At 35.5% G+C, this 19,951-nt stretch overlaps 1 protein-coding gene across 1 annotated transcript; it reads left to right on the plus strand.

Annotated features, from left to right (window-relative positions):
• Positions 1 to 11,470: 11,470 nt before the first annotated feature.
• On the plus strand, positions 11,471 to 16,329 carry LOC107807948 (protein FAR1-RELATED SEQUENCE 5-like). The gene is made up of 5 exons (XM_075244452.1): positions 11,471 to 11,586; positions 13,879 to 14,083; positions 14,233 to 14,783; positions 14,959 to 15,569; positions 15,773 to 16,329. Exons 3-5 carry the CDS (start codon positions 14,303 to 14,305, stop codon positions 16,214 to 16,216), a joined length of 1,536 nt encoding a protein of 511 aa, XP_075100553.1. The 5' UTR covers positions 11,471 to 11,586; positions 13,879 to 14,083; positions 14,233 to 14,302; the 3' UTR covers positions 16,217 to 16,329.
• The last annotated feature ends 3,622 nt before the right edge of the window (positions 16,330 to 19,951 follow it).

Raw genomic sequence — 19,951 nt, forward strand, 5'->3', positions numbered from 1 at the left:
ATCTGGTTATGCCTAGTGATTCATTGAGCATTCCCGTTTATGTGTCTACACCAGTGGGTGATTCTATTATGGTAGATCGAGTCCATCGCTCTTGTGTAGTTGTGATTGGGGGTCTTGAGACTCGAGTAGATTTGTTGCTTCTGGACATGGTCGATTTCGATGTTATATTGGGGATGGACTGGTTATCACCTTACCACGTTATCTTGTACTGTCATGCCAAGATTGTGACCTTAGCTTTACCGGGTATGCCTCGTTTAGAGTGGAAAGGGACTCCTGGTCATTCTACCCGTAGTGTTATCTCTTATGTGAAGGTTCAGCGCATGGTCGCGAAGAGGTGTTTGGCCTATTTGGCGTATGTTCATGATTCCAGTGCTGAGGTTCTATCTATTGATTTTGTGCCCGTTGTTCGTGAGTTCCCTGAGGTATTCCCTTCAGACTTGCCTGGTATGTCACCCGATAGGGATATTGACTTTTGCATTGATTTGGCTCCTGGCACTCCGCCCATTTCTATCCCGCCGTATCGTATGGCCCCACCGAAGTTGAAGGAGTTGAAGGAGCAGTTGCAAGACTTGCTAGAGAAAGGTTTCATTAGACCCAGTGATTTGCCTTGGGGTGCACCGGTGTTGTTTGTTAAGAAGAAGGATGGGTTGATAAGAATGTGTATTGATTACCAACAGTTGAACAAGGTTACAATCAAGAATAAGTATCCATTGCCGAGGATTGATGATTTGTTTGATCAACTTCAGGGTGCCAAGGTATTCTCAAAGATTGATTTGAGATCTGGCTACCATCAGTTGAGGATTAGGGCATTCGATGTCCCTAAGACAGTTTTCCGCACTCAGTACGGGCATTATGAGTTCTTGGTTATGTCATTTGGGTTGACCAATGCCCCAACAGCTTTTATGGATTTGATGAACCAAGTGTTCAGGCCTTATTTGGACTCGTTCGTGATAGTCTTCATTGATGATATTTTGATATATTATTTTGATATATTCCCGCAGCCAGGAGGAGCACGAGCAACATTTCAGAGTGGTTCTTCAGACTCTGAGGGATAGTCAGTTATATGCTAAGTTCTTGAAGTGTTAGTTCTGGTTGAGTTCAATTGCATTCCTGGGTCATGTTGTATCAGCAGAGGGTATTCAGGTTATCCAAAGAAGATTGAGGCAGTCAAGAACTGGCCTAGCCCAGCATTAGCTACAGAAATTCGGAGTTTCTCGGGATTGGCAGGCTACTATCATCGGTTCGTGGAGGGGTTTTCATCCATTGCAGCCCCGATGACCAGGTTGACCCAAAAGGGTGCCCAATTCAGATGGTCGGATGAGTGTGAGGTGAGCTTTCGGAAGCTCAAGACAGCTTCGACTACGGCATCTTTGTTGGTTTTGCCCTCAGGTTCAGGGCCTTATACAGTTTATTATGATACATCTCGCATTGGGCCTGGCGCAGTGTTGATACAGGATGACAAGGTCATTGCCTATGCTTCGCGGCAGTTGAAGATTCATGAGAAGAACTATCCGGTTCATGATTTAGAGTTGGCAGCCATTGTTCACGCATTGAAGATTTGGAAGCATTATCTGTATGGCGTGACATGTGAGGTGTTCATGGATCATAAGAGTCTTCAGTATTTGTTAGAGAAAATTAAAAGGAGTTGAATTTGAGGCAGAGGAGGTGGTTGGAGTTGTTGAAGAATTATGATATCACTATCTTATATCATCCGGGAAAGGCCAATGTGGTGGCCGATGCTTTGAGTAGGAAGTCAGCCAGTATAGGCAGTCTTGCTTATATTCCGGTTGGTGAGAGACCGCTTGCTTTGGACGTTCAGTCTTTGGCCAATCAGTTTGTGAGGTTGGATGTTTCTGAGCCTAGTCGTGTGTTAGCTTGCACGGTCGCTCGTTCTTCTTTATTAGAGTATATCCGTGATCGGCAGTATGATGATCCCCATTTGTGTGTCTTTAGAGACACTATGCAGCGCGGACATACCAAGCAGGTTACCTTAGATGATTATGGAGTTTTGAGATTGTAGGGTCGAGTATGTGTGCCTAATGTGGATGGGCTTTGGGAGCTAATTTTAGAGGAGGCCCATAGCTCCCGGTACTCTATTCATCCGGGCACCGCAAAGATGTATCAGGATTTGTGGTAGCATTATTGGTGGCAGAGAATGAAGAAGGATATCGTTGCATATGTGGCTCGGTGTTTGAATTGTCAGCAGGTTAAGTATGAGCATTAGAGACCTGGTGGATTGTTTCAGAGGATTGAGCTTCCCGAGTGGAAGTGGGAGCGGATCACCATGGATTTCGTTGTTGGACTCCCGCAAACTCGGAGGAAGTTCGACGCAGTATGGGTCATTGTTGATAGGCTGATCAAGTCAGCGCATTTCATTCCTGTGGCAGTCTCCTATTCATCCGAGAGGTTAGCTGAGATCTATATCTGGGAGATTGTTCGTCTTCATGGTGTGGCTGTGTCTATCATTTCGGACCGAGGTACGCAGTTTACCTCACGTTTCTGGAGAGAAGTTCAATGAAAGTTGGGCACTCGGGTTGAGTTGAGCACATCATTTCATCCTCAAACGGACGGGCAATCTGAGGGGACTATTCAGATTTTGGAGGATATGCTCTGAGCTTGTGTCATCGACTATGGAGACTCGTGGGATCAGTTTTTGCCTTTAGCAGAGTTTGCCTACAACAACAGCTACCGGTCGAGTATCTAGATGGCTCCTTATGAGGCTTTATATTATAGGCGGTGTCGGTCTCTGATTGGATGGTTTGGGCCGGGAGAGGCTCGGTAGTTTGGTATGAATCTGGTTCAGGAGGCCTTGGACAAGGTCAGGATTATTCAGGATAGGCTTCGTACATCTCAGTCTAGGCAAAAGGGTTACGCAGACAGCAAGGTTCGTGATTTGGCATTCATGGTCGGTGAGCGGGTATTGCTTCGAGTGTCGCCTATGAAGGGCGTGATGAGATTTGGGAAGAAGGGCAAGTTTAGCCCTAGGTTCATTGGTCCGTTTGAGATTCTTGATCGAGTGGGAGAGGTGACTTATAGACTTGCATTGCCGCCGAGCTTATCAACCGTGTATCCAGTGTTTCATGTGTCCATGCTTCGGAAGTATCACGGCGATCCATCCCACGTGTTAGATTTCAGCATTTTCCAGTTGGACAAGGACTTGTCTTACGAAGAGGAGCCGGTAGTTATTCTAGACCGGCAGGTTCGTCAATTGAGATCGAAGAGTTTTCCTTTGTTCGTGTTCAGTGGAGAGGTCAGCCTCCTGAGGCATCGACCTGGGAGTCCGAGTCCGATATGCAGAGCCGTTATCTCCATCTTTTCCCCGACTCAGGTACTTCCTTCTTCTGTCCGTTCGAGGACGAACAGTTGTTTTAGAGGTGGAGAATGTGATGACCCAAAAGGTCATCACTTACTTTTAAATTAAATTCTATCTTTCCGAGGCCTTGAAAACCTCATTTAGAGTCACCTCGATTTGCGTGCGTAGTCCGGGCACATAACCGGGAAGCTTAAATATGAAAATCTGTGAAAAATGATAAAATTTGGCTATAAAGTGAGTTAATTTGACTTCGGTCAATGTTTTGGGTAAACAGACCCGGACCCGTAATTTGACGGTCCCGGAGGGTCCGTAGGAAAATATGGGACTTGGGCGTATGCCCGGAATCGAATTCCGAGGTCCCAAGCCCAAGAAATGAATTTTTTAAAGAAAATTATTTTCTGAAATTGTTTAAAGGAGTTTGAAATGAAATTTGATTAGAACATGATGGTATCGGGCATGTATTTTGGTTCCGGCGCCCGGTACAAGTCTTATATATGATTTAAGACGTTTTTGTGGAATTTGGTGAAAAACGGATGTCATTTGACGTGATTCGGACCTAAATTGCTAAAATTGATGTTTTAAGAAGTTTGAGAAAATTCTTTGATTTTGAGGTTTAATTCATTGTTAATGATGTTATTTTGGCAATTTGATCGCACGGATAAGTTCGTATAATGTTGTCGAGTTAGTACATATGTTTGGTTAGAAGCCCCGAGGGCTCAGATGTGTTTCAGAAGGATTTGGACTTAGGAAAAGTTTCAGGTTTTTGTTGTTTAGTGCCCAGGGATTTTACCCTTTGCGTTCGCGTGGTCCCACTCACGAATGCGTAAGGCAAATATCCTAGGTGCCCAATTTCTTCTTCGCGAACGCGAAACTCGAGATGCGAATGCCAAGCTGAGGGGGGAGACCCTTCGCGAACGCGTCCTTGCACTCGCGAATGCGTAAGGTCCTGGGGAGGGGTCACCAATTTGTTCATCGCGAAAGCGGCCACTGGCCCGCGAACGCGTAGGCTTGAGGAGCCAAAGCTCCGCGGATGCGAGCCTTATTCCGCGAATGCGAAGGTCTGTCAGACCTAACCCATAGCGAACGCGATGAGCCTATCGCGAATGCGATGGGTAAATTAGGCCAGTTATTTTGAAAGACCAAAACAGTAACCATTACAGAATTACACCAAAATTTCATAACTTCTTCATTTCAACTCCAAATTGGGCGATTTTTAAAAGGGAATTTCACCACCAATTCATAGGTATGTAATCTTATATTCATTTTCTTCAATTTCCATCAACACCCATTAGATTTCTAGGCTTAAACCATGTGATTAAGGATGGAAAATTAGGGATTTGGGTAGAGTTAGGGCTTTTTAATTATTTGTGATTTAGACCTCGTTTTGGGGTCAAATTCTGGAACTAACTATATATTCGGGCTCGTGGATGAATGAGTGATCGGGTTTTGGTCCGAACATCGTGTTTTGACCAAGCGGGCCCGGGGTCAATTTTTGGATTTTTGGGAAGAATGACTAGAAAGGTATGATTAAGTATTGGAATTGGATTGTTTAGAATTTATTGATGTTATTAAATCGATTATGTATAGATACAATTGATTTGGAGCTGAATTCGAAAGGAAAGGCGGTATTTGAGGATTGAGTTGGTCGTGGAAGTTTGAGGTAAGTGTTCGGTCTAACCTTAGCTTGAAGGATTAGGAGTTGAGTCCAATTTTCTATTTGCTTCTTGTTGAGTACGACGTATAGGCATGGTGACGAGTATCTATACGTTGGTGTCGAGCATGACCGTGAGTCTTAAATTGATAGTTGTTGTGTTCTTAAATGATACTATAGATGCTTTAGTAGGTAAATTCTTGACATTGAGCAAAGACTTAGTTTATTTTCGTGGAATCTACTTAAGATTGAGTAATGGTGATAACTGAGATGAGTAGGAGTTGAGTTAAGATTGGTTATAGCTGATTCTCCCTTGCCGGGACGTATATACTTGTACTGTTGAATTCCCTTGCCGGGATAGTGTAGTTTATTGTTGATCCCTTGCCAGGACGGTTATTATGATTATTGTTGACTGTATATTTGGAATGGGTTGCGTGCCGCAATATTTTTATTATATATGGATCGGATTGCACGCCACAACATTATTATATATGGATTGGGTTGCACGCTGCAACAATGTTATGTTGGATCGGGTTGCACGCCGCAACAAATATTATATTGGATCGGGTTGCACACCGCAACAGTTATATAGATAGATCGGGTTGCACACCACAACAACGTTAAATGATAAGGGATCGGGTTGCGTGCTGCAACAATAGTATTACTGTATTGTTGTAGATATTGTACTGTCCTTTCATATTTCTATTTAGTTTCTGCTAGATTTTATATGTTCCCCGAAGCATGTACCCCCTCCCATTTAAACTGCTTATTCCTGTTTATTTTTCATCGTATGTTATATAACTGCATAGGTTTATCTGGAATCTGGTCCTAGCCTCGTCACTACCTCGTCGGGGTTAGGCCAGACACTTACCAGCACATAGGGTCGGTTGTGTTAATGCTACACTCTGCACTCTGTATAGATGCCGGAGCATCATTGGGACAGTAGCTTGGGAGCCAGCCTTTAGTCCACCGAGATTCCGAGGTAGTCCTGCAGGCGTCCACAGGCCCGACGTCTCTTCTATCTGTTATTATGTTCTGTTATCACTTGTATCCGAGACAGACTATGTGTTTTTCTTTCAAACATTTGTATGTAGTAATCGTAGACAGTCCGTGAATGTTGTGACACCGGTTTCTGGGTAGAGACATATGTTGGGTTTTTTTTTGTATTTATATTGGTATTATATTCGTCTAAGTCTTTCGCTTAATTTTCATCTTCCGCTATTATTTAAATGTTTATCACCGGTTAATACAATTTGTTAAAAGAATTAAAATGAAAGAGTTAAAGATTTCTAAACTTCGTGGCTTGCCTAACTTCTACGAGTAGACACCATCACGACTCCCGAAGGTGGAAAATCCGGGTCGTGACATCCAAGTACCTCTACACACTCTGTTGTCCAACTTTGAGAAGGCCGACAAGTTGAAGCAGTCCTTCCTCCAGGTTTGAGCGTGCAAGATCTTTGAAGATGGAAGGACTATTTGGCTACAAGGCGGAAATTAGGGTTTGTTGTTGAGCAAAGACGACGGAGTTTGGGGCTGAGCAACTTGATTTTCTGTTAATATATTTCAATGTATTTTCAACGTATCACGCTGTATTTTCATGTATTTCATTGTATTCATTGTCTTTTTTTTATTTTAATTCAATGTATCTCGCTGTATTCCGTGTATTTCATTGTATTCACTGTCTTTTTTTTCATTGCATTTCAATGTATCCCGCTGTATTATATGTATTCATATGTTTTTTCAATTAATATAATTTATGTATTCAGATGTATTATATAATTTCTCTGAAGATTGCTATATTTTTGGGGTTTTTTCCAGTTGAGAATCTTTTTTATAACCGGAAATACAAATATTGTGTGTTATAATTGAGTTTGTTGAGTTATATTAGTAGTCTATTATGTTAATTGATACACTTTCCGTTTAAAAATAGTATAATCCCCTGTTTCACGTCGTGAATACAATCGAACACAGTAATCTGTCCAGCTACAATCCCATGTTTCACGCCATGAATACAGTCGAATACACTCGAATACAACAACTGATTAGCTGGACTTTCCTGATTCACGCCTATTTTTGCTACTGTATTCATGAATACAATAGCTTAAATACATCAAATACATCTTATAACCACAGAAAATGTATCTATAATCCGTAATATAGCAAATGGTATCTATAGATGGCTAATTACTACTAAAAGATAGTGCTTTATGAAAATTTTCCTTCTTTTTATAAAATAATATGAGTTTGGGCCTGGGCTCAGCACATGCCATTTTACACTAGTACTATATATGTATAAGGAATTTTTACATTCCTATGTCATATAGGAAACTATATTACCCTCAATGTTTAAGGTTTGATATAATTACATTTAGTATACCTAATTACTAATTATATACCATTAGTGGTTTTTAAGGGTATTAATTACACTCTTAATTTAATGGTACCGTATATTCCTTCTAATACCACTCCCCCACGTTTCTCTCTCCAATTCCCACACCTTCACCCACGTTTCCCTCCCACACCCATGATTTTTGTATCAAAATTCCATTATTTCTTCCACAGCCAAAGCACTGTCGGCACCTCTGCAATCTTGTCCCAATGTTTTTGTGCCCGGGGAAGATGAGCACAAGCCTGGTCGATTTGATGGTTATGATTTCGGGTTCCTTCAGTAATATAAGAGGAAAGGAAAAGAGAGCAACAATTTCACCATTGACAACCATTAAAAAGCTTTGAAACTTTGAATTCAAATTTGGGTTTTCAAAAATTATTATTTTTGGATTGGGTGTTGTTGTAAATAATTGGGAATATGGTTTGGAGTTTATATCTCAATTTTGAGGGGTTTTGGTGAAGATTAGACTTGGTTTTGGCTGAATTTCAGATTGAAAATCGAAGAAGAAGAAGACAAGACATACATTATATTGCAGCAATTGTAGATAAATTGTAGACTGTTATTTATTTATTTTTGAGCTTTTTTATTTTTCTGTTAAAAGTTTTGATGGGAGCTTGTTATTCCACTTCGTCTGTTTTGGAGCTAACTTGTGCAGAGGAGAAGATGTTTTTAAGTTATATATATTGCTATACCTTTAAATTCAAGAAAGTATGGTTGTATTGTATTTAAAGAGGCGTGAATTTGTAGAATAGGTTGAATGTGAGGAATGAGTCAAATAAGACTCACAATGGCTTGTTTTCTACATTTAATCTACAACAAAACTACATATCATTTGAAAAATTAATATGAAAATACAGAATTTCAATGTTTCTACAAATTATCTACAAATTTTCTACAAACTGTTCATAACAAAATTTATCTTTATTTTCATGCATGTTCGTCTGGAACACTAAAGTTACTTGATATGCCAACATCTCCCGTTGTAGAGGAATACAACTTATCTACAATTTTCTACAACTTTCACACATTATTTCCACCCAGTTAAATATAACTACAATAACATAAAATTTGAGCTTTGTGTTTTTGTTTTAAAAGTTTTGATGGGAGCTTGTTATTCCACTTCGTCTGTTTTGGAGCTAACTTGTGCAGAGGAGGAGAAGATGTTTTTTAAGTAATATATATATATTGCTATACCTTTAAATTCAAGAAAGTATGGTTGTATTGTATTTAAAGAGGCGTGAATTTGTAGAATAGGTTGAATGTGAGGAATGAGTCAAATAAGACTCACAATGGCTTGTTTTCTACATTTAATCTACAACAAAACTACATATCATTTGAAAAATTAATATGAAAATACAGAATTTCAGTGTTTCTACAAATTATCTACAAATTTTCTACAAACTGTTCATAACAAAATTTATCTTTATTTTCATGCATGTTCGTCTGGAACACTAAAGTTACTTGATATGCCAACATCTCCCGTTGTAGAGGAATACAACTTATCTACAATTTTCTACAACTTTCACACATTATTTCCACCCAGTTAAATATAACTACAATAACATAAAATTTGAGCTTTGTGTTTTTGTTTTAAAAGTTTTGATGGGAGCTTGTTATTCCACTTCGTCTGTTTTGGAGCTAACTTGTGCAGAGGAGGAGAAGATGTTTTTTAAGTAATATATATATATTGCTATACCTTTAAATTCAAGAAAGTATGGTTGTATTGTATTTAAAGAGGCGTGAATTTGTAGAATATGTTGAATGTGAGGAATGAGTCAAATAAGACTCACAATGGCTTGTTTTCTACATTTATTCTACAATAAACTGCATATCATTTGAAAAATTAATATGAAAATACAGAATTTTAATGTTTCTACAAATTATCTACAAATTTTCCACAAACTGTTCATAACAGAATTTATCTTTATTTTCATGCATGTTTGTCTGGAACACTAAAGTTACTTGATATGCCAACATCTCCCATTATAGAGGAATACAACTTATCTACAATTTTCTACAACTTTCACACATTATTTTCATCCAGTGAAATACAATTACAATAACATAAAACTTACATACAAATTTTATACAATATGTCTTTTTTTTGTATCTGATTTATACATAGTAAAAATAATTTTCATACAACTAATTATATATTATACAACTTATCTACAAATTATCTACAATTTTCGTACAATATTTCTACTAAGTTATATACAACTATAATATAATACCACTTAGATATAATTTTTATACAATGTTGTTCAACTTTCATACAATAGTTAAATGAATAAAAGAAAAATAAATAAACAACATAATACAATTTTTATAATTTCTGCAATATAATGTATGTAATGTCTTCTTCTTCTTCGAGTTTCAATCCGAAATTCAAGCAAAACCAAGTCTAATCTTCACCAAAACCTCTCAAAATTGAGATATAAACTCCAAACCATATTCTCAATTATTTGCAACAACACCCAATCCAAACAAATAATGCTTTTTGAAAACCCAAATTTGAATTCAAGATTCAAAGCTTTTTAATGGCTGTCAATGGTGGATTTGCTGCTCTCTTTTCCTTTGCTTTGTATTACTGAAATTTGGACATAATTGCATTTGATGTAGAAGAATTGTAGAAGATTTAGTCGTTTTTGATTTGTGAAATCAGAAAAAAGTTTGAAACACAGTGTATCGAAAAAGCAGAGACGCTAAATTTAAAACGAAACTGACGAAGAAGATTAATGTGCGTGATTTGCGTTGTGGAAGATCTGGAAGAATATTTAATCCCCTAATTTTAGCGCGCCTAAATAAGGAATCCTATAACTACAATGATTCCTTATTTAATGCATTGTCTATATTTTGTAGAAATACTATTAACATGAAGGGCAATATACAAATTATGAACATATTTGGTAATATAGTTTCTTATATCGTATAGCAACGAAAATTTCCCTATGTATAAAGACGTATACGCACTACAGCGAAAAAAAGTATTGACTATACGGGTGAAATCTGAAAAATACGGTTAAGCAAGGGCAGTACCGCGTATTGGGCTGCATATTTGTACAAATATCCCCAAAGTTCATTAGTTCCTATCTAATTTCAGCTTAATCATGATAAGTAACATTTCAAAAAGGAAAAAAAAGAATTCGGCTGAAAAAGATAATCAATAAACGTAATGCAGAATTTAGAATGCTCGAATAAAGAATTCATATCTCCTCGTCTCTAATTTTGGTACTTTTGAATTATTCATTTTTAAATTAAACTTTATTCATTCAAAAATCACACAAAATATGTCATCAATTTCATTTTTTTCTCGTATCAAAATGGTGCAACGATATATATGTTATAAAAGGTGTAAAAGCATCTATATTAGTAAATAAAAATTTTGATAATAAAATAAACGTATCATATTACTAACATATGTCTTAAATCCTATTAACTTAAAATTACTCTTACCGGTATAAACAAATGATTGTAATAGACGTTCACTATGAAACTAAAAAATTCAACCCTATGTATTGTGCAAGAGTAAGTAAGCTAATGTACATGGGATGACAAGATTATTATTTGACAATCGGGTGCATACTATTTTTTCTTATATAGTATTTATGTACCCATTAAACCCATAGTTTATCTTTCTATTTATATAAATTTCACAATAACTAACTAATTGTAACTTTATTCCATGCTTCTATATGTTTGGCCTTTTTGAAAAGATATGTATTAAAAAATTTGGAAAAAATAGATATTGAAGACTAATACAAGTGAACAAATGTGGATTACTATGCATTGAATTTAGGTTTTGTTTTTACATTTTTAGGATTAATTAGTTCATTATTTATTTTATTAAAAAACGAAAATCACAAAAATGACTCATTGTTACATTTTACCTTTTAATTTTTAGATTAGTGATTTTTCTCTTTTAATTTAGGATTAAATAATTTTATAATTATTGTAATTAGATAATTAGTTTAATTTTATAATTTAGATTAATTTAGTAATTTGATTTAGGTTTTTTTCTTAATTAAAAAAAAAAGAGAAAAGGAAATAAGAAAAAGAAATTGAAGGAAAGTTTTAATTGGATATTGGGCTAGTTCTTGTACCCAAATCAGGCCCAAATTTTCCTACCCAACCCAAAAACCAAACCGATCCGTTTTCCCCTCACACTAAATAAACCCTACACATAGAACAAAAGAAATCAGACTCTATCCCAAGAGAACAACGCTATTTTAGGTATGTCTAAATGTCTCTGCTATTTTAAATTGAAATTGTGAATGAGATTCAAGTTGCTATTGCTCTGAATAATTGTTCCATGGGTCTAGAAGTTGATTTCATACATGTTCAACAGCTTCTTATATTTTCATTTTCTATTTCATGGAAATTGAAACTCTAGCTTTCTCGTTCATAGTAGAATCGCAAGGCTATAAAACTCTGTTTATTTGTCATAAGTGAAAGTGTTCTGGAACCATTAGTGAATAACCATCAGTTTATGAAACGGTGGTTTAGTTATATGAAAACAATTGTTTAAGAATTGGTGTTTGTGTTTTATGAAACGTTTGGAGTAGTAATTAAAGCTTCATGTATATGTAGTGTTTAATTTTCAATATATATTAATTAAATTTTTCTTATTTTATTGTCAACTGCCCTGTACATATGGCGTTTGAATTTCCCCAATGATCCAAAACTTTGAAGTAATTAATTCATTAAATAGCCGTAGTCTACTTTAGGTGCTCCCGTGACGTGGTTGTGATACTTATTTTTTAGCTGTGTTTCCTAATTAGTGCTGCTGTCTCTTACTGTGTTGCTTTCATTCTAAGGTAAGGAGATTCATTCATGTTACAAACACTACTTCTCCTGCTTCTTTTATTTTTTCATTTTTTTATTAAGATATATGGATAAACTAATAATGTCAACAGTTGACATGTAATCTCCTCCTTTCTTTCACTTTAAGCTCTATTTTGTTTAGATCATTTGATCATTTGATTTTTTTTTCCTTTTCTAAATTTCCGGTGAAAAGAAGGGGCTCTACTTTTTCTGCTTTGTCAGTTGGATCTACTTTGGTTTCAGACCATTCAACTCACTAGCAATTTGGCATATGAAAGCTTAATGACCCGACATTAATTAAATAAACTAGAATTTGTGACAAGTGTATTCTAGTGTAAAGTTTATGATAAGAAATTTTTATTTATTAATATTAGATACTCGGTCCTATTTGACATTACAAAAATTATTACAGTACTTGAAAAATAACACTTTTTACTACGAAAATTTTCAACTTATTATAAATATTTATATCATTTTATAAAAAATGAGAATAACCGCACAGATTTTAAATATATAAAATTTATTCTAAAAATATTAAACAAGTAGAGTTTTGTGCAAAAAAAATAAATTGTGTAAAATTTAATCCTCAAAATCTTTAATCAAAAGAAAATCCTCAAAACTCCATTCTTTTAGTCTGAATATAAATATAATCCTTTTCAGAAAACTCCAAAGAAAAAGTTGCACGGTGGGTGGGATTAAGAAATATTGTTAATTAATGCCAAAAGATGAATTTCTTAAGGGATTTTTACCTATCTATACCATATATCAAATCTTATTACCAAAAATATTCATAATTTGTTATTTACCCATGTAGTCCACACTTTTACTACAAATTATATACCAATCCAAAAATAGGTAGATTTTGCCATTAAAAAAGCCCTAAAATGAAGGCACCAGATCTGATGTGATTCTGTCAAGGATTTTATTCGAATTTTGAAACTGAAGGAGATCTCTCTTCCTGATGAAGGCACCAGTTGCGTAATTCTCTCCTTCCTCAACAGAAAGAGATCTCTGTTGATATCAGCTACAACAAAAAACGCAATCAAATTGTACAATTACTGAAGAGAGACTATATCTGTTCTTCGTCTCAAATTGTACAAAATTGCTCTTCGTCGATATCAGTACTCAAATTGTAGAAACTATATCTGTTCTTCGTCTTTTTTCCTATCAACTACACGAAATCATGTCAAAAATCCCAATAATGCTGAAATCGAATGGTAATTGGGATAACTATGGCAGATTTAGAGATTTTGAAGTTGATGCCATTGTGGTAGATGATAATGCAAACTACGGAATTCTCAGTTCTACAATTGCAGAACAATTATCGATTGATACATCGGATAAAATTATAGAAATCAAATACATTGTGAACGAGAATTGTCCTCCAATGGAGATTAGGAATGATATGGGGGTTCGTGCTTACATGGAAACCAAAAAGGAGAATAAAAACTTAGGTTCGTATCCTTTATGTATAAGCGTAAGAGATTTTAATATGGAATTGACAATCAACAATGAAAGCACCAGTGCAGGTATGTTTGATTCGACATTGCAGAGAGTTATGGTGTTACTATGTTATCTACAATATTACTACAATTACCTACAATTAAACTACAAAGCTCACATAGTACTGAAAAGGATAAAGCAATGTTGCTTTCAAAATTATCTACATAGAAACTACATTTATGAATTTATTGTTTGCAGGTTCGTCTGGATCCCTAAACTTACTTGAATTTCCATCCTCACCAGCTATAGAGGAATATCAAAGTGAAATAATAACTGAATCTACGCAAACATATATTGAAGAAGGACAAGTTTATCAGGACAAGCAAACAGTAGCTGCTGCAATGAAGAATTATTCAGTGATGCACAAGTTCTAGTTCAAAGTAAAAATATCTAGTCATAGAAGGTATGTAGTTATTTGTGGATAATATATCAGCAAAATTAGTGTATGATTGAAGATAGGTGGGTTTTATAAATTGTAGTTAAATTGTAGTCAGTTTGTAGTTAATTGTAGTTTTTTCATAAATTTGTGTAAATATTGTATTTCTTTTGTAGCTACTAGCTTATATGTGTTGCTGAAAGCTGTAAATGGCATTTCAAGGCAACGTCAATTAATGATTCGGCAATGTTCAAGATAAGAAGTTTCAGCCGTCAACACACATGCTGCCTAATGGACGAAACATTCATACAGCGCAAACGTACTGCAGCAGTACTTGGTAGCATGGTCGTTCCAAAGTATTGTGATCCTAAGACTGTTTACACACCAAAGGACATACAAACTGACATGTTATCCGAACATGGATTGAACCTAAGCTACATGCAAGCATGGAGAGCAAAGGAAAAAGCTTTACAGTTTTTGAGAGGGAATCCGTGTGACTCCTACAACAAATTACCCAAATATTTTTATATTCTTGAGAAGAATTATCCTTGTTCTGTTGTTAAATTGAAGAAGGCAGCAGATGATTGCTTCTTATACGCATTTGTTGCTCTCTGTACATCAATAAATGGTTGGCAACATTGTAGGCCGGTAGTAGTGGTTGATGGGACATTCTTAAAGTCAGCCTACAAGGGGATTATGCTGACAGCAAGCACCATGGATGCAGCAGGTAAATAATGGAATGATTTTGTACTTATTTTGTAGACAGTCTTTAAAATGCAGTTAAATTGTAGTTATGTTGTAGTTATTTTGTAGTTATATAAAAGAATGTAGTTAACATGTCTATATTTCTCAATGTATATTGTAGTTGTTATTTAATCATATTTTATGTCTTAAAAATGTAGGTACTATTTTTCCCTTGGCATATGCTGTGGTTGATTCTGAAAACGACGCGTCTTGGAAGTGGTTCTTTGAGCAATTCAAGGAGGCATATGGTGAAAGGCCTTCAATGTGTGTTGTTTCAGATAGGCATGAGAGTATACTGAAGGCAACATCAGTTGTCTATCCGGGATTGGCACACTACTCTTGCATGTGGCATATATGGACAAATATAAGGTCAAAATTCAAGAAGGGACATCTACAATTACATGAATTGTACTTTGCTACAGCACGGTCATACACTATGGATGAATTTAATGAAAGGATGTTGAAGATTGAAGAGGTAGACCTGTGTGTAAAGTCTTACCTATATGATATTGGCTATCATAGATGGTCAAGAGTACATGCAACGGTGAATAGAACTTTTACTATGACGTCAAACATTGCCGAGTCGTTGAATGCTGTAACAAAAGATGCAAGAGAGCTTCCAATATTTGATCTATTTGAGTATATGAGGACTCTTCTTGAACGTTGGACAAAAGAAAAGTTATCGAAGGCAAAGGGTACTTTCACATACCTTGGTCACAAATACAACAAAGAATTGGAAGACAACAGTACATTATCTCAGAAACTAAGGGTAAGATATTTTTTTTTGTGCAGTAGAATCAAAAAAGTACTAGCTGCAGTTTTTCCAGATTGTAGTTAAACTGTAGTCAAATTGTTGGTAATAATAGTTTGTAGATGAGCTGTAATATATTTGTTGCTGATTTGTAGGTAAATTGTTGATAATCCATTTTAATGATTGATGTATTATTATTTCTGTTTGGTCTTCAATTGTAGGTGAGGGCTTCAACAGATCATATACATACTGTGTTAGATGGTGTGAAGCGGTACATTGTGTGTCTAGAAAACAAGAAATGTAGCTGTGGACAATTCCAACTTGATGAACTTCCATGTGCGCATGCTTTGGCAGCATTAAGGCATAGGAATGAAACATACGAAAACTATTGCTCTCCGTATTACACAAGGAAGAGCCTTCTGCTTACCTATGAAATGCCAATAAATCCTCTTCCCGATGAAGGCAAATGGGATGTGCCACAACATATTTTGGATGAGGTAGTAAAGCCACCGGCGGGAGATAAAAGGCAGCCAGGGAGACCTCACAAGGAAAGATATAAAACATTTGATGAAATAAAGTCAAAGAAATACAAGGTGTTATGTGGCAATTGTGGAGGTGAAGGGCATAACAAAAGAACTTGCAAGAATGCGCCGAAAAAGAAATGAATATCATGTAGTTAGAATAGTTATTCAAAATAAATGTTAGTGAGCTCAAATTATCGGATTTTCTTGTGTAATTGTTTAAGTTTTTGAAGATGAATACGAAGTATAAACATCAATTTGTGTATCTGCACTATTTATGTTTTTATGTATTCTGTCAAGCATCTAAAGTTGTCTTTTTTATATAGAATAGTTAAACTTTAATATTTACTGTATACAAAAAACTGATATTAATAAAGAATGCATTCAACGTAAATTGTATCCAGATTGTAGTGAATATGTAGTTTAACTGTGTTAGAACTGTAGTCCTGTTATTCATATGTAGAGGAGTTGTAGTTAAAATGTAGTTTGACGTAGTTTAAATGTAGATAAATTGAATTTTTTTTGATAAACCTTGTTGATAAAAGATGACTAAATTATTTATATGATTCCTGTATTTATTTTATCTTTCTGCTGTGTAACAAATGACAGTTATATACAGATATTACTTGGCACTTGAAGGTATTTATAAAAATAACTTGAAGATTAAAGTCAAATTGTAAGACAAAGCTGTTGCTGTAAAAATGTAATCAGAGTACTCGAGTATAATGTAATTAATAAAAAGTGTTGTAGAAAACCAAAACGACATATTTCCTACATTGTTTTCCAATTCAACTACCAAATTTCACAGACCAAACTAGGAACACAATAGTCTATTTCTTCTTTCATTGCACTCTAGTCCTCTCGTTTTTTGCCGGAGCACCCTTCCTCATTGCTAGCCTGCCAGTAACCTCACTCTCACTGATTGACCCATCTTCTTGCTTCTTTGTTGCATAGTCCCACAGTAGAGCTCCATAGCGTCTACGGTGTTGGTCAATATCAGAAAGATCTTCCTTTGGGATTGCCAAATCTCCAAGGCTAACATACTCCGCAAATGCAGCCACAAATACACCACAATCGCTGCATAAGATGAGAATTTTTCATTATATAACAAATGATTAAAATAAAAAAATTAAACATATAGAAAGGGAGATTATTTTTTTACACTGAGCCTTCCTTTTGTTGTGGAATATCAGCAACCATCCATTGTATGTCGAGAGGGTCCGTAACTGGTTTCTCAATGTATGCCTTTGTGCTCTTGAAGTTAATGTCTTTACGTTTACCATAGAAACCAGTGCATGACAAATACAGAGGGATAATGATTGAAAACTTGTCAACCAATGTCTCAACTGTTTTATGACGGTTTGCTCTCACCATGGAATCATAAACATAAAGTTGTCTGTCCTTTATGTCAAAAACTAGCAACAACCAATGAAAGTTCTCTACAAGGTTCACAGGTATGAGCACATAGTCAACAAGATCCCAGGCAACATTAGCAAGAATTCTGTACCCAAGAATATATTCTCCAACATCATCCTCGGGTTTAACAACCGAATACCTTTGTTCCGGTGGAGAACTTATGAACTTATCATAGATTCTTTCAATCTTTGTCTTGAACAAGCAATCCGTGGTTGTGAACCTAGTATTATTGTTGGGGCCATATTTGCCTCTTTTTCGGAGATAATACATAATAACATCAATGTGCTGCCAAAATATAATAAACATATACAATAAGGTACGGTGTAACCACACTTGTCTACAAGACAACTACAGATTAACTACAATTTGAATTTATTAAAAACTCTAACAAATTGCTGCAAATTAGCTACACTATAACTACAGAAATATAACAGTTAGTCCAAGTACCTCACAAAATGTAATTTAATTGTAGTTTGTATGAACCATAGTGAACAAGTACTATATGTACAATTGACCCATCAGACTACAAAACAACTACACATTAACTATATTTATGCACTGTCTACATTTATTCACTATACAGAGGAACAAATGAAACATACCACCTAACTTAAGGTCCCAATAATCAGCAAGTTCAACCTACAGTTAATATTAATAGGCACAATCACAAGCTCTACAATATTACTACAAGGTAACTACAGTTGTGGTACACAGAGATTCCAAGTCAGTCAAAAGTACCAAAATTCCAGTTTGTACATACAATCATCATCACATATGATACATAAGGTCCATAAAAAGCAAAATTTCACAGCTGAGACATAAATATAGTAACATATATATGTTGTCTACAATATTACTACAATTACACATCATAGCTGAAAAATAAACTACAATTACACTACACAGCTGAAGACAAAACAGATATTGTGAATGATTATGTTCTTTATACTTACTGTGTTATTGATGACTTGTCCGGGGTGAGCAAGGTCATAAAACCAGTCCTTCTTATCAATCTTTTCACAACCAAAATCCAACCAAGGCTTGATTTGGTTATCCTTCTTGGAAAAGTAATATTTCCTCCTGTAATAACAAAAAAAAAGATGATCAAATACAAAAAATTGACAAAATGAATTACAATTTTAAAGTATAAAAATGGTGAACAGACAGTGTAAAATGAAGTATTCATATCTCCTAGATACTTTATCACTACGAATGTATAACCAGTTGGTGAACCTTTCTGTCAATTCAGGATCTACATTTTCACCTATGACACTTGTGAAGGGGTGCTTGAGGTAAATTTTTTTAGGTCCAACAGATGTGCTACCTCCAGAACTATACAAAGATGTGAAAGGTGATCGTGTATGTTTTCCCGGTTGCCTGGTTCTACCGGGATGAACAGGGGTTGATTCATCTCGTATGGTCTCGCCATACATGACCAACTGTGATAAGTTTTCTGGCAGCTCAAAGTCATCCAATGTCAAACCTTTGTTTTCAATGCCTTCAGGAACAACTTTTTTATCAATGCCTTCAGGAACAACTTCAGTCACAGTCACACCGTGAATTGGCGACTGTGGAACTTCACCTTCTGTAGATAAGTGTAGATCTATGTAGATATGAACAGTATTATGGAGTTATAGAGAATATAGAGAATATATTACCTGCTTGTTGTGCCTCAGCTACTTCATCAATTACTGGTTCTTCCTCGATATTTCCTTGTAGATGTTCTGCTGAAACTTCAGCTTGAATGAATAATTGGGAATGAGAAATGTAGATATATGTAGGAATATGTAGTTAAGGTGTAAATTATTAAAATTTTGCATAAAAACCTTATTGTAATGAAGGAATGGTTCTGTACCTACTTTATATGCCTCAGCTGCTTCTTGGAAGTCAGGATATAAGTCAACTTGTGGTTGAAAATGTTCTGGAGAAATTGTAGTTGCAACACATAGTAAAAAAATTATTAGTATAATTAAATAATGCTGTCTTGAAATTTGTAGATATGTATGTAGGAATTTTGTAGATACCTGTATTGCTTGTGCTTCCATGCAGTTGATCACCATCATTGAACTGGAATTGCTGGTTGTTCTCTCCTTGATGTTGGTAATAATTTTTTGTTGAACTACCAGCAAACTACAATTTTGGGGAATATTTGAGACTATTTTATTCATATGTCTTAATTAGTCTTAGTACAAAATTATATGTAAATTCTTACCTTTGACTCGTCCAAATCAAACCTCTTGTTTATCACATTCATAACACCCTTCAAAGATTAATCTATGAACTCTCGAAGGCTTGAGAGTTCCTCAAAAACAGCCTTCCTATAGGCATCTAACTTTCCATCAACCTAAAAATTAAATATATAATTAGTTGGTAATCTTATTCTAACTGCTACAGTTACACTACAATTCAACAAACTATAATTGTTATAGATTTATACCACAAATTAACTACAATGTATAACAT

Source organism: Nicotiana tabacum, chromosome 22 (assembly GCF_000715075.1).
Source record: "Nicotiana tabacum cultivar K326 chromosome 22, ASM71507v2, whole genome shotgun sequence".
Taxonomy (NCBI): Eukaryota; Viridiplantae; Streptophyta; class Magnoliopsida; order Solanales; family Solanaceae; genus Nicotiana; species Nicotiana tabacum.

Excerpts from the sequence above, each read along its gene's own strand:
- LOC107807948 (XM_075244452.1), top strand. The coding sequence starts at position 14,303 with ATGTTCAAGATAAGAAGTTTCAGCCGTCAACACACATGCTGCCTAATG. Across the intron at positions 14,784-14,958 it reads AAGCACCATGGATGCAGCAG|GTACTATTTTTCCCTTGGCA; the intron begins GTAAATAATGGA and ends TTAAAAATGTAG. Across the intron at positions 15,570-15,772 it reads CATTATCTCAGAAACTAAGG|GTGAGGGCTTCAACAGATCA; the intron begins GTAAGATATTTT and ends CTTCAATTGTAG.